Source organism: Leptonychotes weddellii, chromosome 3 (genome assembly GCF_054177405.1).
Source record: "Leptonychotes weddellii isolate Sample4059 chromosome 3, ASM5417740v2, whole genome shotgun sequence".
Lineage (NCBI taxonomy): Eukaryota > Metazoa > Chordata > Mammalia > Carnivora > Phocidae > Leptonychotes > Leptonychotes weddellii.
In genome coordinates, this window is record NC_138371.1 from 116,424,179 (window position 1) to 116,441,008 (window position 16,830).

At 38.1% G+C, this 16,830-nt stretch overlaps 3 protein-coding genes across 16 annotated transcripts in view; 1 reads left to right on the top strand and 2 right to left on the bottom strand.

Moving 5' to 3' along the window:
* Positions 1–4,901, bottom strand: part of ALG5 (ALG5 dolichyl-phosphate beta-glucosyltransferase) — a 37,441-nt gene extending 32,540 nt beyond the window's left edge. For 2 of the 4 annotated variants that reach the window (XM_081814852.1, XM_081814850.1), the window contains exons 1-3: positions 4,745–4,901; positions 1,199–1,370; positions 755–801 (exon numbers count right to left, since the gene is read on the bottom strand). In XM_081814852.1, coding sequence (XP_081670978.1) covers positions 755–801; positions 1,199–1,370; positions 4,745–4,810 — 285 coding nt within the window. In that variant the 5' untranslated portion in view covers positions 4,811–4,901. Of the gene's footprint in view, positions 1–754; positions 802–1,198; positions 1,371–4,744 lie in introns of those variants that run through there. The other 2 variants (XM_081814853.1, XM_081814854.1) reach the window with 2 other exon arrangements.
* A 715-nt stretch (positions 4,902–5,616) lies between these two features.
* EXOSC8 (exosome component 8) lies at positions 5,617–12,788 on the top strand. Its single transcript, XM_006734025.3, has 11 exons — positions 5,617–5,933; positions 7,064–7,100; positions 7,253–7,316; positions 7,877–7,950; positions 9,148–9,193; positions 9,959–10,064; positions 10,148–10,193; positions 10,981–11,077; positions 11,564–11,684; positions 12,126–12,232; positions 12,575–12,788. The coding sequence occupies exons 1-11, from the start codon at positions 5,917–5,919 to the stop codon at positions 12,688–12,690; spliced, it is 831 nt and encodes a 276-aa protein (XP_006734088.1). The 5' UTR covers positions 5,617–5,916; the 3' UTR covers positions 12,691–12,788.
* The window catches only part of SUPT20H (SPT20 homolog, SAGA complex component), a 39,419-nt gene continuing 35,288 nt past the window's right edge, over positions 12,700–16,830 (bottom strand). For 7 of the 11 annotated variants that reach the window (XM_031028889.2, XM_031028893.2, XM_031028894.2 and 4 more), the window contains 3 exons: positions 15,562–15,667; positions 13,986–14,089; positions 12,700–13,219 (listed from right to left, as the gene is read on the bottom strand). In XM_031028889.2, the coding sequence (XP_030884749.1) occupies positions 13,082–13,219; positions 13,986–14,089; positions 15,562–15,667 (348 nt within the window). In that variant the 3' untranslated portion in view covers positions 12,700–13,081. The remainder of the gene's footprint in view (positions 13,220–13,985; positions 14,090–15,561; positions 15,668–16,830) is intronic. The other 4 variants (XM_031028902.2, XM_031028896.2, XM_031028901.2 and 1 more) reach the window with 1 other exon arrangement.

The following is a 16,830-nucleotide window of genomic DNA, read 5'->3' on the forward strand; positions in this document are numbered from 1 at the left end:
GCCACAAAGCTCATTTGTTTCCTTAAACTCTCCAAGATTCCAATAGCAGCTGATTAGATATAAAACAAGGACACATATTACTTTTCTTCTCCTCATGCGGGGAAAGAGAAAATAAATGAGGGGAACTCCTCTGAATAATAAAGAAAAACAATCATTTCACTCTCATTTTAAATATTTTTCAAATAAACATCTTTTTAAAAAGTCACAAATGGGCGCCTGGGTGGCTCAGTTGGTTAAGCGACTGCCTTCAGCTCAGGTCATGATCCCGGAGTCCCTGGATCGAGTCCCACATCTGGCTCCCTGCTCAGTGGGGAGTCTGCTTCTCCCTCTGACCCTCCCTCCTCTCATGCTCTCTCTGTCTCTCAAATAAATAAATAAAATCTTTAAAAAAAAATAAAAAGTCACCAAAGTAAAAAGAGCATCGTGTGACCACACAAAGTCTGCAGACATATTCAATTTTAAATACATCACCAGGCAAGAAGATAAAAAGTGGGCGGGAGGGTCCATAAGAAATTTCAGCTTTCTGTTTGTTCTGGGTTCACCCACCTGCTTCTAGAGGCAGGGAGCCACGTGCTGGGCTTGCTTGCTAACACCTGACAGCAGGCAGCAAGCTGAGCATGGGAGGCCCGGTGACCTTGATGACCCAGGCTTGGCTGGCACTGCCTCTCAGAGAGGATCTAGCCTGCAATCTACAAGTTGGTGATCTAGTCTAGTTTTAATTAGAGACATCATATTGAAAGAGAAAACACGATACCTGTCTCTCCTCTAGATAGCCCAGAGCTTCATCCATCATTACAGGCACTTAAAGAAAAAAAAAATGTATGAAAAATTGCTTTTGAAAACAATTTGCCAAGGCCCCAAGCATGCAGTTTACATATGGAAAAAGTCTGAATGGTCTAACAGGTCCCTCTGGGACTTCTCCTTCAGTGGCCTTTCCCATCTGGAAGGTCTGTTTTCTGTTCACATCTGGCTTATTGCTTCTCTAGAACACTTCAGGCCTATGACTTCATGATGCTGACCCTATCTTTTACAGCTAGTATTTGTTTCCCCTCTTATGAACTACAATTTCCCCTCTTATGAACTATGCACTCACCATAGCCCACATCTATTAACGTTCTGGCAAAGACAGTAAAGTCCATACTTTAAATTTCCTTTTCTTCCCAGTGACCCCTTACCCAAAAAATGAAATCGGGCTTACACCGTTTTTCTTCATTGTATGAAGGCACGACAACAGACAGCCGTTTGGTAGGTGAGTCCCAGATGCTGGGCAATGTTTCCTTCTGTCCTCTGGCATTTAAGAAGAACCTCTCTTCTTCATGTTGATGGACGTGTGGCATTTTCGTAGCAGTTATAAATGCAACAAAGGAAATCTAAAAGCAGGATGTTAACAAGAAATTATGCTATGTTCACTTTTTTTTTAAGATTTGTTACATAAGAATACATCATTTCTGTGGTTTTGTTTTTTTTTTTTTTTTGGTGGAATATTTACTCTCAGTTTTTAATCCATTAACAGTGGTCTGGAGGTGACACCAAAATTCAAATCCCTTACTTAGGAACTCATTATTGTCCTTTCTTCCATTGGTAAGGAACTAATGCCTTAGGAGGCTCCCTGTCTCTTCCCACCTGTCATCCTCAGGCCTCTGTCATCCTAGATCTAATAGGGAATAGTCACTACAGAAATACAATCCACTCTAAGATGCCCTGAACCCCCAATCCCTGGCAAACACACTGTGAGGTCCCATTCCTACTTGGAGCCTATATGTGACAGAGAATAAGTTCACAGTGCAGGTGGAATGTATGGAGTGAGGGCGGACCTCCCATCTAGGACCAGACTGACCCAGGGTATGAAAGGAAGACCCCTCTATCCCCATAGTAGGGACCAGTAATGCTTAAGAATATTCTTGACACTTATCCCAGATTTGAATTCAGAATACATTATTTTTTGAAGTAAAGTATCAAACTTGTAGGCTCTGGCACCATTCACTACTAACATTAGATAGCCCCCTTCCATATTTATTTGGGAACTAGCTTTGGAAATAACCATTCTTTGTAACATTGTTTCTAGTGGTACACTTTCTGCTTTTAAAATAGTCAATTCACAAATTTTTGGAATGCTACTCATTTTTAATGTGGTGACCATTTATAATATTCCATCGGGTACATACTGAAATTGAATTTGCTTTGATTAGTAGGAGCATGGAGGCAGTATCCTGACTAGTGGCTAAGAGTTCCTATTCTGCACCCCAGTGTCCAGATACTGTGATTTCTAAATTCAGTTTCCTACTGAAAGGAATCAGTGCTCTTTGTAAGATGCCAGAGAATCATCTCATTATTTTGAAAACTTGCCTTTTATAAAACTTACCTTTTATATATGAAAGATATTTCAGAGTAATTGAATAGCTGAGAATGAAATTTTTTTCATTACAGAATTCTAGGTAATACATGAAAAAGGAATTATACAATTAGAATCTGCACTTTGCAACCCCCAGAGAAATATGGATTTAGGTTGACAAACTATACAATTGGTGAGTCAGGCTAACAAAATTCCTGAATCCCTGGATCCATCTTAACACCAGAGAAAATCAGATATTACAAGCCTTCCGATATGATATAAGAGGAAGTATTCAGCATCAGTCACATACTTTTTTTTGTTTGTTTTTTTTTAGATTTTATTTATTTATTTGAGACAGAGAGAATGAGAGAGACAGAGAGCACATGAGAGGGGGAGGGTCAGAGGGAGAAGCAGGCTCCCTGCCGAGCAGGGAGCCCGATGCGGGACTCGATCCCGGGACTCCAGGATCATGACCTGAGCCGAAGGCAGTCGCTTAACCAACTGAGCCACCCAGGCGCCCAGTCACATACTTTTTTTGATTAAAAAATTCAAACATGCATTTGATTAAGTCTCTAAATGTTACTACCAGTTTATAGGAAATTCAGGGGACAGAGTAAGGTGTTAAAAGTTACCAAGGGGATGCAATCAATAAAATCCAGAGTGTGAGAAATTCTACAGGACAAATGACTACTTATTAAAGACAAGGGAAAAAAAGAAAAAAAAAGGACAAATTGCTACAGATTAAGATACTTGAGACATCAACACAGTGCTAAGTGTGTGTGAATGCTTAATCGAACAAATGACTATACTAAAACATACATGAGGCATCTGAACTGACGGGATGTTTGAAATCATTGAATAATGGTTAAAATTTTTTAAGAATCCATTATAACTTTATTATGGTTACATATAAAAAGGGGTGTCTTTAAAGATAAATGTTGAGGGTTTACAGATAAAGTGTTAGATCTTGGATATGCTTCAAAATAATTCAGAAAGGAAGTGGGGTGAGGAAGAGTATGTATGGAAAGTGGATATATATGAAACTAGGTTTTTTTTTTTTCTTTTTAATAATGATTTCCTGCTCTGGCATTTTAAACAAATGAAGGTCCACTAGCTGTGTGACATTTTTATACATAATATACTTAATATACATAATATAAATTTCATATGTACATACATACTCTCCAATCTCAGTCTCCTCATCAAATGAAGCTAATGATGATAACATTTATGTCAGCATTGTTTTAAAGATACACAAGATAACCCCTGTTAAACACTGAATACAACAACCGGCATATTATAAGTCCTCTATAAATGGTAGCTCTTATAATCACTTCAAGCTAGTGGGATCAAATACTTGCAGTACACCCTCATAATGCATCCATTTAACTCTGTGCAACAGAGATTTAACAAGCAGATTCAATCTAGGATTCTGTCAAAATTCTGCCCCACCAACAACCTGACTTGCTCAAAAACCTGAAAAAACCCCTTTCTCACCCAGATACAAATCACTGAAGAAGTCAGGACACACTGGTTTTTCTCTATTAAATTGCTTCTACACTGTGAGTTTGCAAACCTGGCAAGATGGAAGAATGGCCTTCCTAGCAGTGCTATCTAGGTGGCCCATCTGGGTGTCGAGGAAGCTGAAACCTCTCCATGTACGAACTGGATGGCAGGCTATTTCCAAATTATATGGGAGAAAGCTCACTTGGCAAACTGTCTATTACTAATGGATCAGCAAGTGTTTACAATGTTTCTATTTCCAGAGTAATGGCAAAGAAAATCCGAGTTTGAATTCTATTGTACTGCCTCCTTTAGAGGCAGCGAATATAGAATGTTTAATTTTGGGACGTAACGACTCCGACATATGGTAACACTAGGCCTGTGTGTCTTGGTCTTACTGTGTCGCTACTGATCTTCTGGATCCACTGATTTATTCCGATCTGTAACAGATGGTTCTCGTCAATGCTCTGTCACCACCTTCTATCTGCTTAACCACATCAGGAAAAGGATGAGTCTGGGGAGCACACACATCCTGAGGGCTCAAGACCTTCCCGGGTGGAGCTGCATAGGCTGCAGATCCGGGAGGAAGTCTTGGAGACTGACAGGAAGCCGGGACTGACAGGGCGGGTGGACAGAGGTCCGGGGACCATGGGACGAGTGGAGACTGGGTGAGCACGTCCCACAGTGAACTAAAGTACAAGGGTCTGGGCACAGAGGGAGGTAAAGCTCCGAAATAAAAATAAAGGGAAGAAAGGAGGTGTGAAATTCTAGGAGAGGAAATCCTGGGGTCAAGGTTTGGGAGAAGGGATACGTCGAAGACGGCTGTGCAGAGGGGAGGATGCGTGGCGGCCGAATCTCCAAGACCGCAGGGAGCCCATGCCCGCGTCGGTCCCCCATCCCTCTCCTCACCAGTATCAGGGCTGCGGCCGCCAGCGCCACGCCGAGCACCGCCAGCTGCAGCAGGAGCCAACTCATCCTCCATGCCCAGGTCGCCGCCCGCCCTACCCAGCACCTACACACACGCGGAAGCGCGGCCGCGCAGCCCCGCCTCCGGCCGGCAGAGGGACAGCGCCGGCCTGGCGCCCGCCGCCCACACCGCCCCCTCGCGGCAAGGCGTTGCGTTCCACTGTAGGGTTGACAGAATCAGCAAGTAAAAATACAGAATGTCCACTTAATTTGAACTTCAGGTAAGCAGTAGACAGTTTTTTGACAGCCTTGTTAAAATAGAATTCACACACCATACAACCCACCCATTTAAAAGGTTTTGGTATATTACACGAGTTTTTAAAAACTGTGATACAACATAAAATTTACCATTTTAACCATTTTAAATGTACAGTGCACAGTGGTACTAATTATATTCACATTTTTCTGCATCCATCACCATTATCTATTTCTAAAACATTCTTCGCTGCCCCCAGCCCCTGGTAAGAACTAATAACATGTACTATTTGGCGTATACTCATAGGGAAAAAAATTACTTTGTTTATCTGACATTCAAATTTAATTGGATGTCCTGTATTCTGTCTGGCAACCCTACCTAGGAGGAAGGTGGGGAGGCCTTGAGCCACAACACAGCCTACAACACAAGCGGCTCCTTTGGAGCCCGCTCCGGGGGCCTGCAAAGTGTAACGTGGTGCGGATAATGAGCACACAGAAAGTTTACGTAATTCTCCAGTGACTGAGCAGGGAGTCCTTTACTTGGGAGGAGGCAAGCCCAGGGCCCAGCCTAAGATGGAGGCGGGAAAAGGACGCGGAAACTTTGGAATAATGCTCCACACTCAATACTCAATTCTTGGCAATAAGGTCGGTTTTCTCTTAAACTCCTGAACTACCAGACTGTTTCTCAAGAGACACACTCTCTTTCCCAATAGCAGATTCGTCAAAACGCATCCAAGGCAAAGAAGCCTAGACGCGTGCGGGGCTAGAGACACTCGGAGCAAAGGTGGGCCGGGAACCAGCCCCCCCGCGCCCAGCTCTTTGCGTCTGAAGCAGCGGGAAGAGGGCGCGGGCGTCCCTGTCGAAAGTTTGGAAGCGGCGTAAGCGCGAGGCCCGTGAGGCGCACGCGCGCGGGCGGGAAGATGGCGGCCGGGTTCAAGTGAGTGTTGGCGGCGGGCGGGCTCGTGTTTGTACTCTGGTGGTTGGAGGCTTCCTTTAACCCTTCGCTGGGATATTTCTCACCTGGAGGCCACCCTGCCAGATTCCCATTTCTTTCCCTCATGGAAGCAGGCGACGGGCGGAAGGACCTGGAGGTGGTCGGAGTGAAAGGAAAGGGGGCTTTTTCTCCGCAGTGAGAGGGGAGATGGAAGGGACTGTGTACAGAGTTCAGTACCCGCGGCAAGCGCCTGTGGCCTGGTGTAGTGGACTTGCGGCCCCAGGGGACACCGTTGTAATCTTTTTAAAAAGTGTATCAGAACCCCAGGCCACCTTGTGCTTCCTCTCCTCCGTGATTTATTTCTAAAAGGATTGTGCCTTCTTCGGAAGGTTTTACTTAAGCCTTTTTTGTGCCACTCTGGTGAAGCCTGTAGATTTTTGTTCTCAGAGTCAAGTTTTTAAATGGATAAAATACATAAGATTTCAAAGGAAAATAATTGTATTGACGCAGTTATCTTTCTTTTTGTATAAACGCCGAGTTCTTGATACAGTGATATATACGTGCTCTTTGAACAACATTCTTAAACTCTAGTGGGGAGTCTGTAACTGTTAAAACTCCTGGAATTCCAAGTTAACGAGTACGAGTCTTCACGTAAGCTTCGACAACTATAAAGTAAAAACGGAAACATTTAATCTCTGTGGTTGTTAAAGTTGCAGGTACTAATATTTTATAAAGGTTTATTGCCTACAATCATAATTGAAGAATATGCTAAATTTCAGTTACAGGATAGTGAAAATAAAGATGTAATTTTTTCATCTTAATCCCTGCTTCAGAGCGAAAGTGACATTATTATTTTAGCAACTGGATTAATTCTTTTAAAGATGCCCAAAGGCTTTGGGCTCCAACCTGTAATTGTTTAAGGTAGAGTCGCAGTTGAGTGTGATTATTGCTGCAAGAGTACCTCTTTTAGTAGTTATATGTGGCAACATAAACTTTCAGAATGCATGAAAGAAACTTAGTTTCAAATTGGGGAGATTTATGCTGCATCATCACACTCCTATGATCTTTGCCAGTTTTTGGATTTATGTTAAGATTCATTAACTTACCTCAGATATATTTTTAACATGTTTCAGAACTGTGGAACCTCTGGAGTATTACAGGAGATTTTTGGTGAGTAAAGGTGGTTATGTACAGGTTGTACCTTTTGGTAACAGTATCATGTGCTTTTCAAATTATATGAATTAACGAGGTTTCATGTGTTTTCCCTGGTGTGTGTAAAATATAAATGTAGATGTAATTTACTTTCATGTAAATTTATTTAGAAAGAGAACTGCCGTCCTGATGGAAGAGAACTTGGTGAATTCAGAACCACAACTGTCAACATAGGTAAGGATGTTTTGAGTTCTAAAATAGAATGCTGAAGTTGCTTCAGACTTTCTCGTTTTTTCATGTATTTTATTTGCGATGTTTTTTAAACTATTGTTTCAATTGTCATGTTCTTCTTTTTAAATGTTAAAGTAACTGTAAAGTGTTTTCCTCCCTTTCTTCCTTCAAAACCTCCAAGACATGGTTTTCTTATATCTTACACTTACTAAACTTTGTTGCAAACACAAAATTTTCCAGTTTAATTTGTATGACATTCTTGAGTTTTAGCCTGAGCCATTTAAACAATATTTGAGCCAAATTCTACCATACCTAATGGAATCCAGTGATTTTGTGTCAAGAGATTTTTTTCTGTAGGACAGTTCTGTGACCGAATGCAAATGATTCAAATTCAAGAATAGGTGAATAATTCCTAAAACACTAATTTTATAATAGTTACATCATTTAAAAAAGACATGAGCTAGGAATAAATTTTCATAAGCAACTGAGATATATAGCAACATAAAATTTTATGTAGAAAATGAAAACTTTCCATGGACTTTTTCATTTTATTATCTTTTCAGGTTCAATTAGTACTGCAGATGGTTCCGCTTTAGTGAAGCTGGGAAATACTACAGTAATTTGTGGAATTAAGGCGGTAGGTTTAATATGTTACTGAGATTCGAATTACCAAATTAGCTTCATGTTCTTATTAGATTGTAATTTACACCTATATTTCTGTTGATCAGGCAGTCAGGTGTCAGTTTTTTAGTATCCTTCATTTCCTAAAATGATCCAAGTCCAGTGACTCTTAATTTATGAACATGCATCAAATGGGCTGAAATGAAACCATTTTAAAAATCCTCACTACCTTTAATTTTTTAAGAATTTGGTTGTTATTGAGATTTTTGGTGACATCCTTTTATCCAGTGATAGCATTTAATCTGTGCAAATAATGTAGAAAATTAAGACTGCTCCCGAGAAAGGCTTGAGGGAATAAGAGCCATTGTTTACTGAGTACCTTTTATGTTCCAGGCACCTTAAATTAGATGCTTTATTACAGAATTACCAGTTTAATCATGAGAACAATCAGTTGAAGTATAATTTCTGTCTTCTGTTTTACATGAGGTTCAGCAACTCGTCCAGGAACATAACTAGAACTTAGAACTTTGACTCCAAAGCTTGTGCTTTTTTCACTATGTTGCACTGTGAATTACTTAAAGTAACCTAAGTTGAGATTCTTCCTCAGGGTGATAAAGCTGGGGTGATATCTGACAATATGATCTGAGCACTTAATTGTGCCACCTTTTATGCTGGGGACATTAACAGTATCTCATTTGACCCTCATTAAGAATCCCTTAAAAATAGGTCATATTAAGTTCTCATTTTGCAGATGAGAAAGTTGAATGGTAAGAGGTTCTATGATTTGACTAAAGTCCTTCAGACAAAAAGTGTGGGTCTGACATTCCAACCAGGTCAGTGAGTCCCAGGCTTTTGCTCTTACCACTTTATCACTTCCTAAGTCTGGCTGTGTAAGGATCACCTTGGGTTTAAATTCAGATTCTTTGCTACTAAATGAGAGGAAGAAAACCAATTACTGTATTTTTTAAAAGAGCCCCATATAATTTTGGTTAGTAGCACTAGAATGTAGGCAACTAAGCTATGCTGCCTTTTTAACCTTGCAGACCTAATATGTGGATTTGTGCCAGTGTCCTTATAGCCCAGTAGGACTCCCTACCCTAATAAGCACAGTAGATGGCTAAGATGGTCTTTGCTGCAGGTTTCTATAACTGATTGCTAAGCTGTCTTCACAATTATCGAATAGCTTCTTTGAAACATTTGTTTGCTTCTCTAGGAATTTGCAGCACCACCCACAGATGCCCCTGATAAAGGATATGTTGGTAAGTTAAATGGTTTTTTAAATTTTAATACAAATACTTTAATAACACATTTAATGATAATATTGTAGTCCAGACCTAGTAGCTGAATTGAAGAAAATGTAAAGATTCAGAAATATATTGGAATGAAGCAGATTCCTGAAAAGTTTAGTTAGAAGATAGCCTAATAAGCAAGATAAAGAGAATTTTGTAACATTTTCAGCTTTGATCAGTTGTTTATGCATTCAGATGTCATCAACCAAGAAAACAATCTCTTAGGAAAGGGTTGTAATCACAGACTTTTGTTTCCATAAATATTCATTTATACCACTATGCAATTTTCTTCTTGCCTTGGACCATCTTTTCTTTATGGTAGGTACCAACATTTTAAAAATTTCTGTATGGTAGGTACCAACATTTAAAAAAAAAGTTTTTTTAAAAATTTTAAAAAATCAGTTGGGTATGAGTACAAAGGCTATCTGCTGTTACAGATTGAGGTATATTGGAAGAAATCTTATTTTTTTCTGAAGGATTTGGGGATTGAAGCCTTCCTTAATAGATGCTTTTTATATTTTTGGTATTTGTGTGGAAAAAAAAAAAGTTGGAAATAGATTTTATCTAAGCCTGAGAGTATTACAAAGACCAGAAAAGAAGTAATTGGTGTATTACAATGCTTTCCACTTGGCAAATCCTATCTATGGCTACAGTCACCTTTGCAGTGGATTGAGAATAAAACTTCCATAAACCAGATGTGAAGTTTAGTTCATAGCTGCAGAGTGTTTCTTTCAGTTCCTAATGTGGATCTACCACCTCTGTGTTCATCGAGATTTCGGTCTGGACCTCCTGGAGAAGAGGCCCAAGTGGCTAGCCAGTTCATTGCAGATGTCATTGAGAAGTAAGATCATCCTGATAACATCTATCATTCATTTGCAGATAGTTTTTGACATTTAATTTATTGTGCTTTATTATTAAATCAAGTTCACAGATAATTCAGAAAGAGGACTTATGCATTTCTACAGGAAAGGTAAGATGAATAAAGAAACTATGAGGTTTTATTAATTCTGAATTGTTTTTTAGGGGAAGAGAACAGGGAAGTTAAAATACACCAGTGACCTTAAATATGAATGTTTTAAGATGGAATTTATTTTTTAAAAAATCTAGCTTACTCTGTAACTATCTAAATAAACCGTGTATTTCATAAAAAAAAGTTTTGAGTAATTTATTTTATTACCTAATTGGGAGCTACTTTTTAAGCTGAGGTAACTTTTTTCCTGTTTCCAACAAATAATTCAGTCAGTTGTTTATTCCATATAGATTAGTATCTGATCAGCTGATGTGTTTAGGGTAAATCGACACTATACATTTTAAGTCTAAAATTTAGAACTAAGTTGACTAGGACCTAGAGGCTTTTCTTATTCGATTACATACAGATTTATTAACATTGTAAAGCCTAGCCATTTCATATATTAAGGTTTCTGTGGGAAAGTATGTTTTGCACTTCATTTAGGACTTCCAAAAGCATTTCTTTCATCTGCTAACTTAGCAAGAATGCAAATTCCTTCTATATCTGTAGCTCTCAATGGAAATCTAGATGTCACTTGTCAGCTTGGTAGTTAAAAGCCAGCTTTTTTTTTTTTTAAACCAAACCTGTCTACTTTGTTGGTCATATACTTTGTAGTTTTAAGTTTTTGAGCCTTGAAGATCATCATGCTTGTCTAACCAAGGATTCTGTGGTTTGTGAGTTGAAACAAATACCATGCTCTACCCACCAGAAGGCCTTTAATTTACACTTTGTGTAAATTCTGTTTTAGCTTTCTTGGGTTCTGTACTGTGATATCATTTGCCTTGACTATGATGGGAACATCTTGGATGCTTGTACATTTGCCTTGTTAGCAGCTTTAAAAAATGGTAAGCAACCTTAATAAAAGGCACCATTCCTTCTGTCAGAATACTCGGTTTTGTTAAACTTTATCAAACTTTTTAAAGGTTTTTGTTAATATTAAGTGATCATTCATCAGTTTCTAAATTTAAAAAGTTTATTTCCACTAAATTTACCTTAATTATCCTAATTTTTATATTTATTTTTTAAAAAATATTTTATTTATTTATTTGACAGAGAGCACAAGTAGGCAGAGTGGCAGGCAGAGGGAGAGGGAGAAGCAGGCTCTCCGCTGAGCAGGGAGCCGGACGTGGGACTCGATCCCAGGACCCTGGGATCACGACCTGAGCTGAAGGCAGCCACTTAACCGACTGAGCCACCCAGGCGCCCCAATTATTGGTCCTAATTAAAAAAAAAATACTTCTAAACAATTTAAAGAGGGAAAAGTGAATTAATAAAGCATAGAAACCTGTATTTGTTACAGCGACTTACTTCACATTTTTGCCTTTTTCTAGTACAGCTGCCAGAAGTTACTATAAATGAAGAAACTGGTTTAGCAGAAGTTAATTTAAAGAAGAAAAGTTATTTGGATATTAGAACTCATCCAGTTGCAACTTCCTTTGCTGTATTTGATGAGTAAGTTAATCAGATGTATAAAAAAATTATGTAATTAAGGTAATGGATTGTTACTCAGCTTTCTAACTTTTCAGGAAATGCCCACAGTGACCGTACATCCTAGTTTGCCCTGGACACGTAGGTTTATAACTGTTGTCCCTGCAGAATTATTAGCTAAGCCTCATACTTTCAAAACCATCCTGATTTGGATGATGAATTTTGTGTTCTGTTTCTTGGTTTTCTTATTCCTGTGTAATGTTAATTATTTCACAGAAGATTTACCTTAGGCTACCTTCTTTAATATATTCATAAATTTGAAAGGTAAAGATTCTTACAAGTAGTAGAATGTTAGGTTGCTATTAACTTTTCTGGTTTCCCACCAGTTCTGTCTTAGGGCTTTAAATCTGACATCAGTACTGTTCCATGGATTGATAATTTATATTTTTCTTGTATTTTAAATAGTACTCTGCTCATAGTTGACCCTACTGGAGAGGAGGAACATCTGGCAACTGGAACCTTAACAGTAGTAATGGATGAGGAAGGCAAGCTATGTTGTCTTCACAAACCAGGCATGTTCCTTCCATTTTAACCCTAAACATGTAAAATAAAAACTTAGTGTGAGCTTCTTTGTATTAGGGAGGGCCAAATGGAATGTGAGAGGTTTTACTGTTTACTGCAGTTTCTTTGTTATCTCAAATTCCTCACTTTTTTATATTGTCTGCCAGTGGTTCTTAAACTTATGGTATGCATCAATCACTTGCAGGGCTTGTTAAAACAGAATTTGCAAATCTTGAAAGAGTCTCACTGGCTTACATTATTGAATTTTTTGTATTATAACTTGATGTTGATTTTTTTTTTTTAAACAAGTAAAATAACAGACATTTTAAAGTGTTGTCACAATAATTTTTCAGGTGGAAGTGGGCTGACTGGAGCTAAACTTCAGGACTGTATGAGTCGAGCAGTTACCAGACACAGAGAAGTAAAAAAACTGATGGATGAAGTAATTAAGAGTATGAAACCCAAATAAACCACCACATTTTCAAAACGGATTTGTAAAAACTGTATTTGTTACACTGTGCACAAACCTTTTATACTAAATAAATATCAAACTACATTCTTCAGAAAGATGTTTCTAGTATTTCTTAGGTCACTTCCAGATGTAGTATGTACAGTGAAACCATTTTTAAAAAGCAATGACTTAGGCAAACCAACCCTAATGGTTTGTTAAACCATTTCCCTGTTTTTAATGAAAAATTATAGGGTTGTGCTTTTGTATAAAGTTTGTACATCTAGCAATGTAAAATACTGACACATTTAAAAAAACAAAACCAAAAAATGAAGTAGAAACTCAGAATCCTTTGATTCAATGCTCTTATGCTTTTAAAAAAGAGAAAAAAAAAAAAAAAGAAAAGCAAGACTCAGAATTTTGGAGTGGTTGGCGTGCCTCTCTTCATTTTACTTTTTGACTGGCTGCCTGTATGCCGATGACGATGTAGCTGAGCTGTTTGTGCTGCTGCTGCTGCCATAGCCATTTGATGCTGCAAGAATCGCAACTGCTGCAAAAGGGAGGGGAAAAAAAAGTCAAGTTATGTTAAATGTAGGCACGTATGGAAAGGTGCTTTTCCTGAGAGATGAAAACAACAAAACTGAAAGGGAGAAAGCACCAAGATAACAAAAAGGGACTATATCACACTGAGACAATGCACAGTCAAACAGCACCAGTGGCACAGAAGCCTGCTGCTGAGGGCTTTAAAAATGGGTTCTTGGTAAACTTCAAAAATATTTGTTACTTTGCCCTGCCAGTCTATACTGTAGTAACTCAGCAACTTCAGTTACTATTTTGTTGTATGATAGTTTATGGCAATATAAAACCACCCTGCATACCAAAGATAGTCAACTATAATATGCAGACCTCCTACAATCATGGAATAACATCTTTCTAAAACAGATAGGACATTTACTAATAGGAACACTGCTATACTTGCCTTTCTCTGCAGTACATTATCAAAAAGTTAACCATTGGCATTTACAACTGTCTCTGTTTCAAAAAATACTGGAAACTACAAAATGTATGTTAATGTGCCACCAGCACTTCATGAAAGATTTAAATTAGGAAGAGTATGGCTTAAATGTACAAGATATGTTCAGTGCTCCAAGTTGACTGGCTAAAATGTCAGACTTTTAAGTAAAATTTGCTAAATTATTTACCTACTATTGTATAGTCTTAAAAGACAGTAAAATAAAACTAGAGTAAGGTATGCTGAAGTACTTTTGGAGCAGAGTATCTTTAAAAATGTAATCAGAGTGAAGTTGCTGGATTACTTGTATCTGTTGCTGCTGCTGTTGAAAGGCAGAGGAGAGCTGGAATCTCTGCTGAGGAAGGCTTTGCTCAGGTCTGTTCTCGGCAGAGCCAAGCTGAGACAACACTACAGAGAGGAGAAGGGGAAAGCAGGCCAGTCAAAAAGTTTGAAGGCTACCAGGGTTAGAAAAGGACAACACAGAAAATGAAATAATAGAAAAGTTATCAGTATGATTAATCTTAAGTATCAAATCACAGACATTTCAGAATAAATTTAGTATAGTCTCCTGTTAGTTGAGGGTACCACTGATTACAGAACCTCCTGGATATGAAAGGGAAGGGAGTGCCCGGGTGCCAAAGCACTATATCCCTTTTCTTCCAACACAATGAAATTTGATACTAGTGCTGTTTTGTTGAGAAGGCTTTCTTGCAAAAATGTAAAATACAGTATGTTGTTTTAAAATCTAATCAATGAAGTAAGAAAGGGAGGGGGAGAAGTCCAAACTCCCATTATGACAAAACTGATGGACAAATGCTTTAAACAAAAGATGCTACAATGAGTTTCAGACTACACTACTAGCCAACAATGGTGGTGAACTGAGACTTCAATATTCTATTTCTTTTCAAGCTGAGGGGGGCCAGAGTAATCAGTTTAACCCTCTCAATGTACAGATGAAAAAATTCCAGGCCAAGATGGTCTGAGTGATTCACTCAAAAGTAATTATTGACAGGTCTAGAGCTAGAAACATTCTCATGATTTTTCAGCCTAGAATTCTTTCCACTAAAATGTACAACAGCCACTTTAGAAGATTTTTAACTTGAGTGTAAAGGTTTATGATCACAAATTTCCATTTGGAAATTCACAAGCTCGAAGTACGGCATTATGTAAGACCCTGCTTATTCTAAATTCAGACACTGGGAGTTGTAGAACTATGACAGTAAGCCCAGTGATAATCCAAAATGTTGACACTGTGTTCACTCAATCCTCAAACTCTATCATAGCTTACTTATACATGTGGCTTAGTGACTTTAATTAAATGTAAAGTTATAATTACTGTCTTTAAGTGACAAGGTATCTTCATTAATGGTAAATCTTTGGTTCACCATTTACTGCTGGAAGTGGTGAGCAATCATTTAGTATAATCTCATTTTTTTTTGACAAATGATAAAAGTGGCTTATAAAAGTTATGCTGACCATTGAGTCTTGATTTTCATGCAATTGCAAGCTACTACAATGAGACCAAAGACATGCAGTCAAGAAAAATGCAGTCTCAATAACCCAGAGAACTAAGATTTAACAGCTTTGGTAGCTTCCTAGTAAGTTGGATAACTGTATAAAATTTTACCAACTGTAATGTGAGGAAAACCCAACTGCTATTAATATATGTAGGTGAAAACATTTTTAATCAACTGTCAAATTAACAAAAAAAAAATCTCAGGGCCATCAACCAACTTAATAGTTCATGCATTAAATAGAACCATATTTTTTCCTCAGTTACTGCTCCTAAGAGAAGGAAAAGAAATAATTAAAATATTGAGATCCCTATGTGATCAGTTATTTTTAGTAAATTCAACATATGAAGGTATAAAGATACCAACCAGCTGCCTGTGATTGCATAAAACTTCCTACTCCAGCAAGGTTAATAACAGCAGCGTGCTGAGCAGATAAGGCCTGTTCTTGACTGGTTGAACCTTGTTCAGAACCCTGAATAAAAAAAAAAATACATGACTGTACAAAAAGAAAAACAATTTTGAGTTGGTGAAATTTTTTTTCCCCTGGTATGAGGAAAAATACCAACATTAGATTAGGTCTTGTAAAAAGAGTAACAAAGTGGGCCCCTGGGTGGCTAGTTGGTTAAGTGACTGCCTTCGGCTCATGTCATGATCCTGGAGTCCCAGGATTGGGTCCCACATCAGGCTCCCTGCTCGGTGGGGAGCCTGCTTCTCCCTCTGACCCTCCCCCGCCTCTCCTGCTCTCTCTCAAATAAATAAAATCTTAAAAAAAAAAAAAAAGTAACGAAGTGTTCATGGACTGGAAATTTCACATAGTAAACTGACCTACAGGTTCAACTCAATTCCTCTAAAAATCCTAACAGGTTCTTTTTTTCCTCTATATCTATAGACAAGATGATTCTAAAATTTAGATGGAAAAGAAAAAGATCTAGAACAGCTAAACAGTTTTGAAAAATAAAATGGGAGGAATCACACTGCCTGATTTTAAGACTTACTATATAGTCTACACTTATCAAGACAGTGTGGTACCAACACAGGGATAGATACATAGATAGGTGGAAGAGAAGAGAGAACACGGAGAGCCATGGAAATACATCTTGACAAAGGTGCAAAACAATAAACCTTGACCTAAGCCTTAACGTTAACCTTATACAAAAATTAACTGGAAATGGATCACAGATGTAAATGAAAAGCTACAAAATTGTTAGAAGACAACAAGGAGAAAATCTCTGGGCCACAGGGCTAGGTGAGGCATTCCTAGACAACACATAAGGCATGATACGTAAAAGAAAGAAATTGATAACCCAGACTTCATCAAAACTAAAAACTTTCACTCGGAAAAAGACATCCTTTGCTCCCACCTAAAGCAGTGTTTGAAATAACATTTTAGTAAATAACATAAGTCAAACATTTTTCAAAAGTTACAAGACCCTTATCTTGAGAGGATTTCCCTGGATATTGATTTAAAAAATGGGCAAAAGGACCTGAGTAGACATTTCTCCAAAGAAGATATATAAACAACCAGCAAATTTATGAAAAGATGTTCAAAAGCATTAATTAGGGAAACGCAAATCACAATGAGCTATCACCTTACATTCATGAGGATGGTAAGCTCCAGAAAATAACAAGTCTCAA

Excerpts from the sequence above, each read along its gene's own strand:
- EXOSC8 (XM_006734025.3), top strand. Across the intron at positions 7,101-7,252 it reads AGTATTACAGGAGATTTTTG|AAAGAGAACTGCCGTCCTGA; the intron begins GTGAGTAAAGGT and ends AAATTTATTTAG. Across the intron at positions 9,194-9,958 it reads CCCTGATAAAGGATATGTTG|TTCCTAATGTGGATCTACCA; the intron begins GTAAGTTAAATG and ends TGTTTCTTTCAG.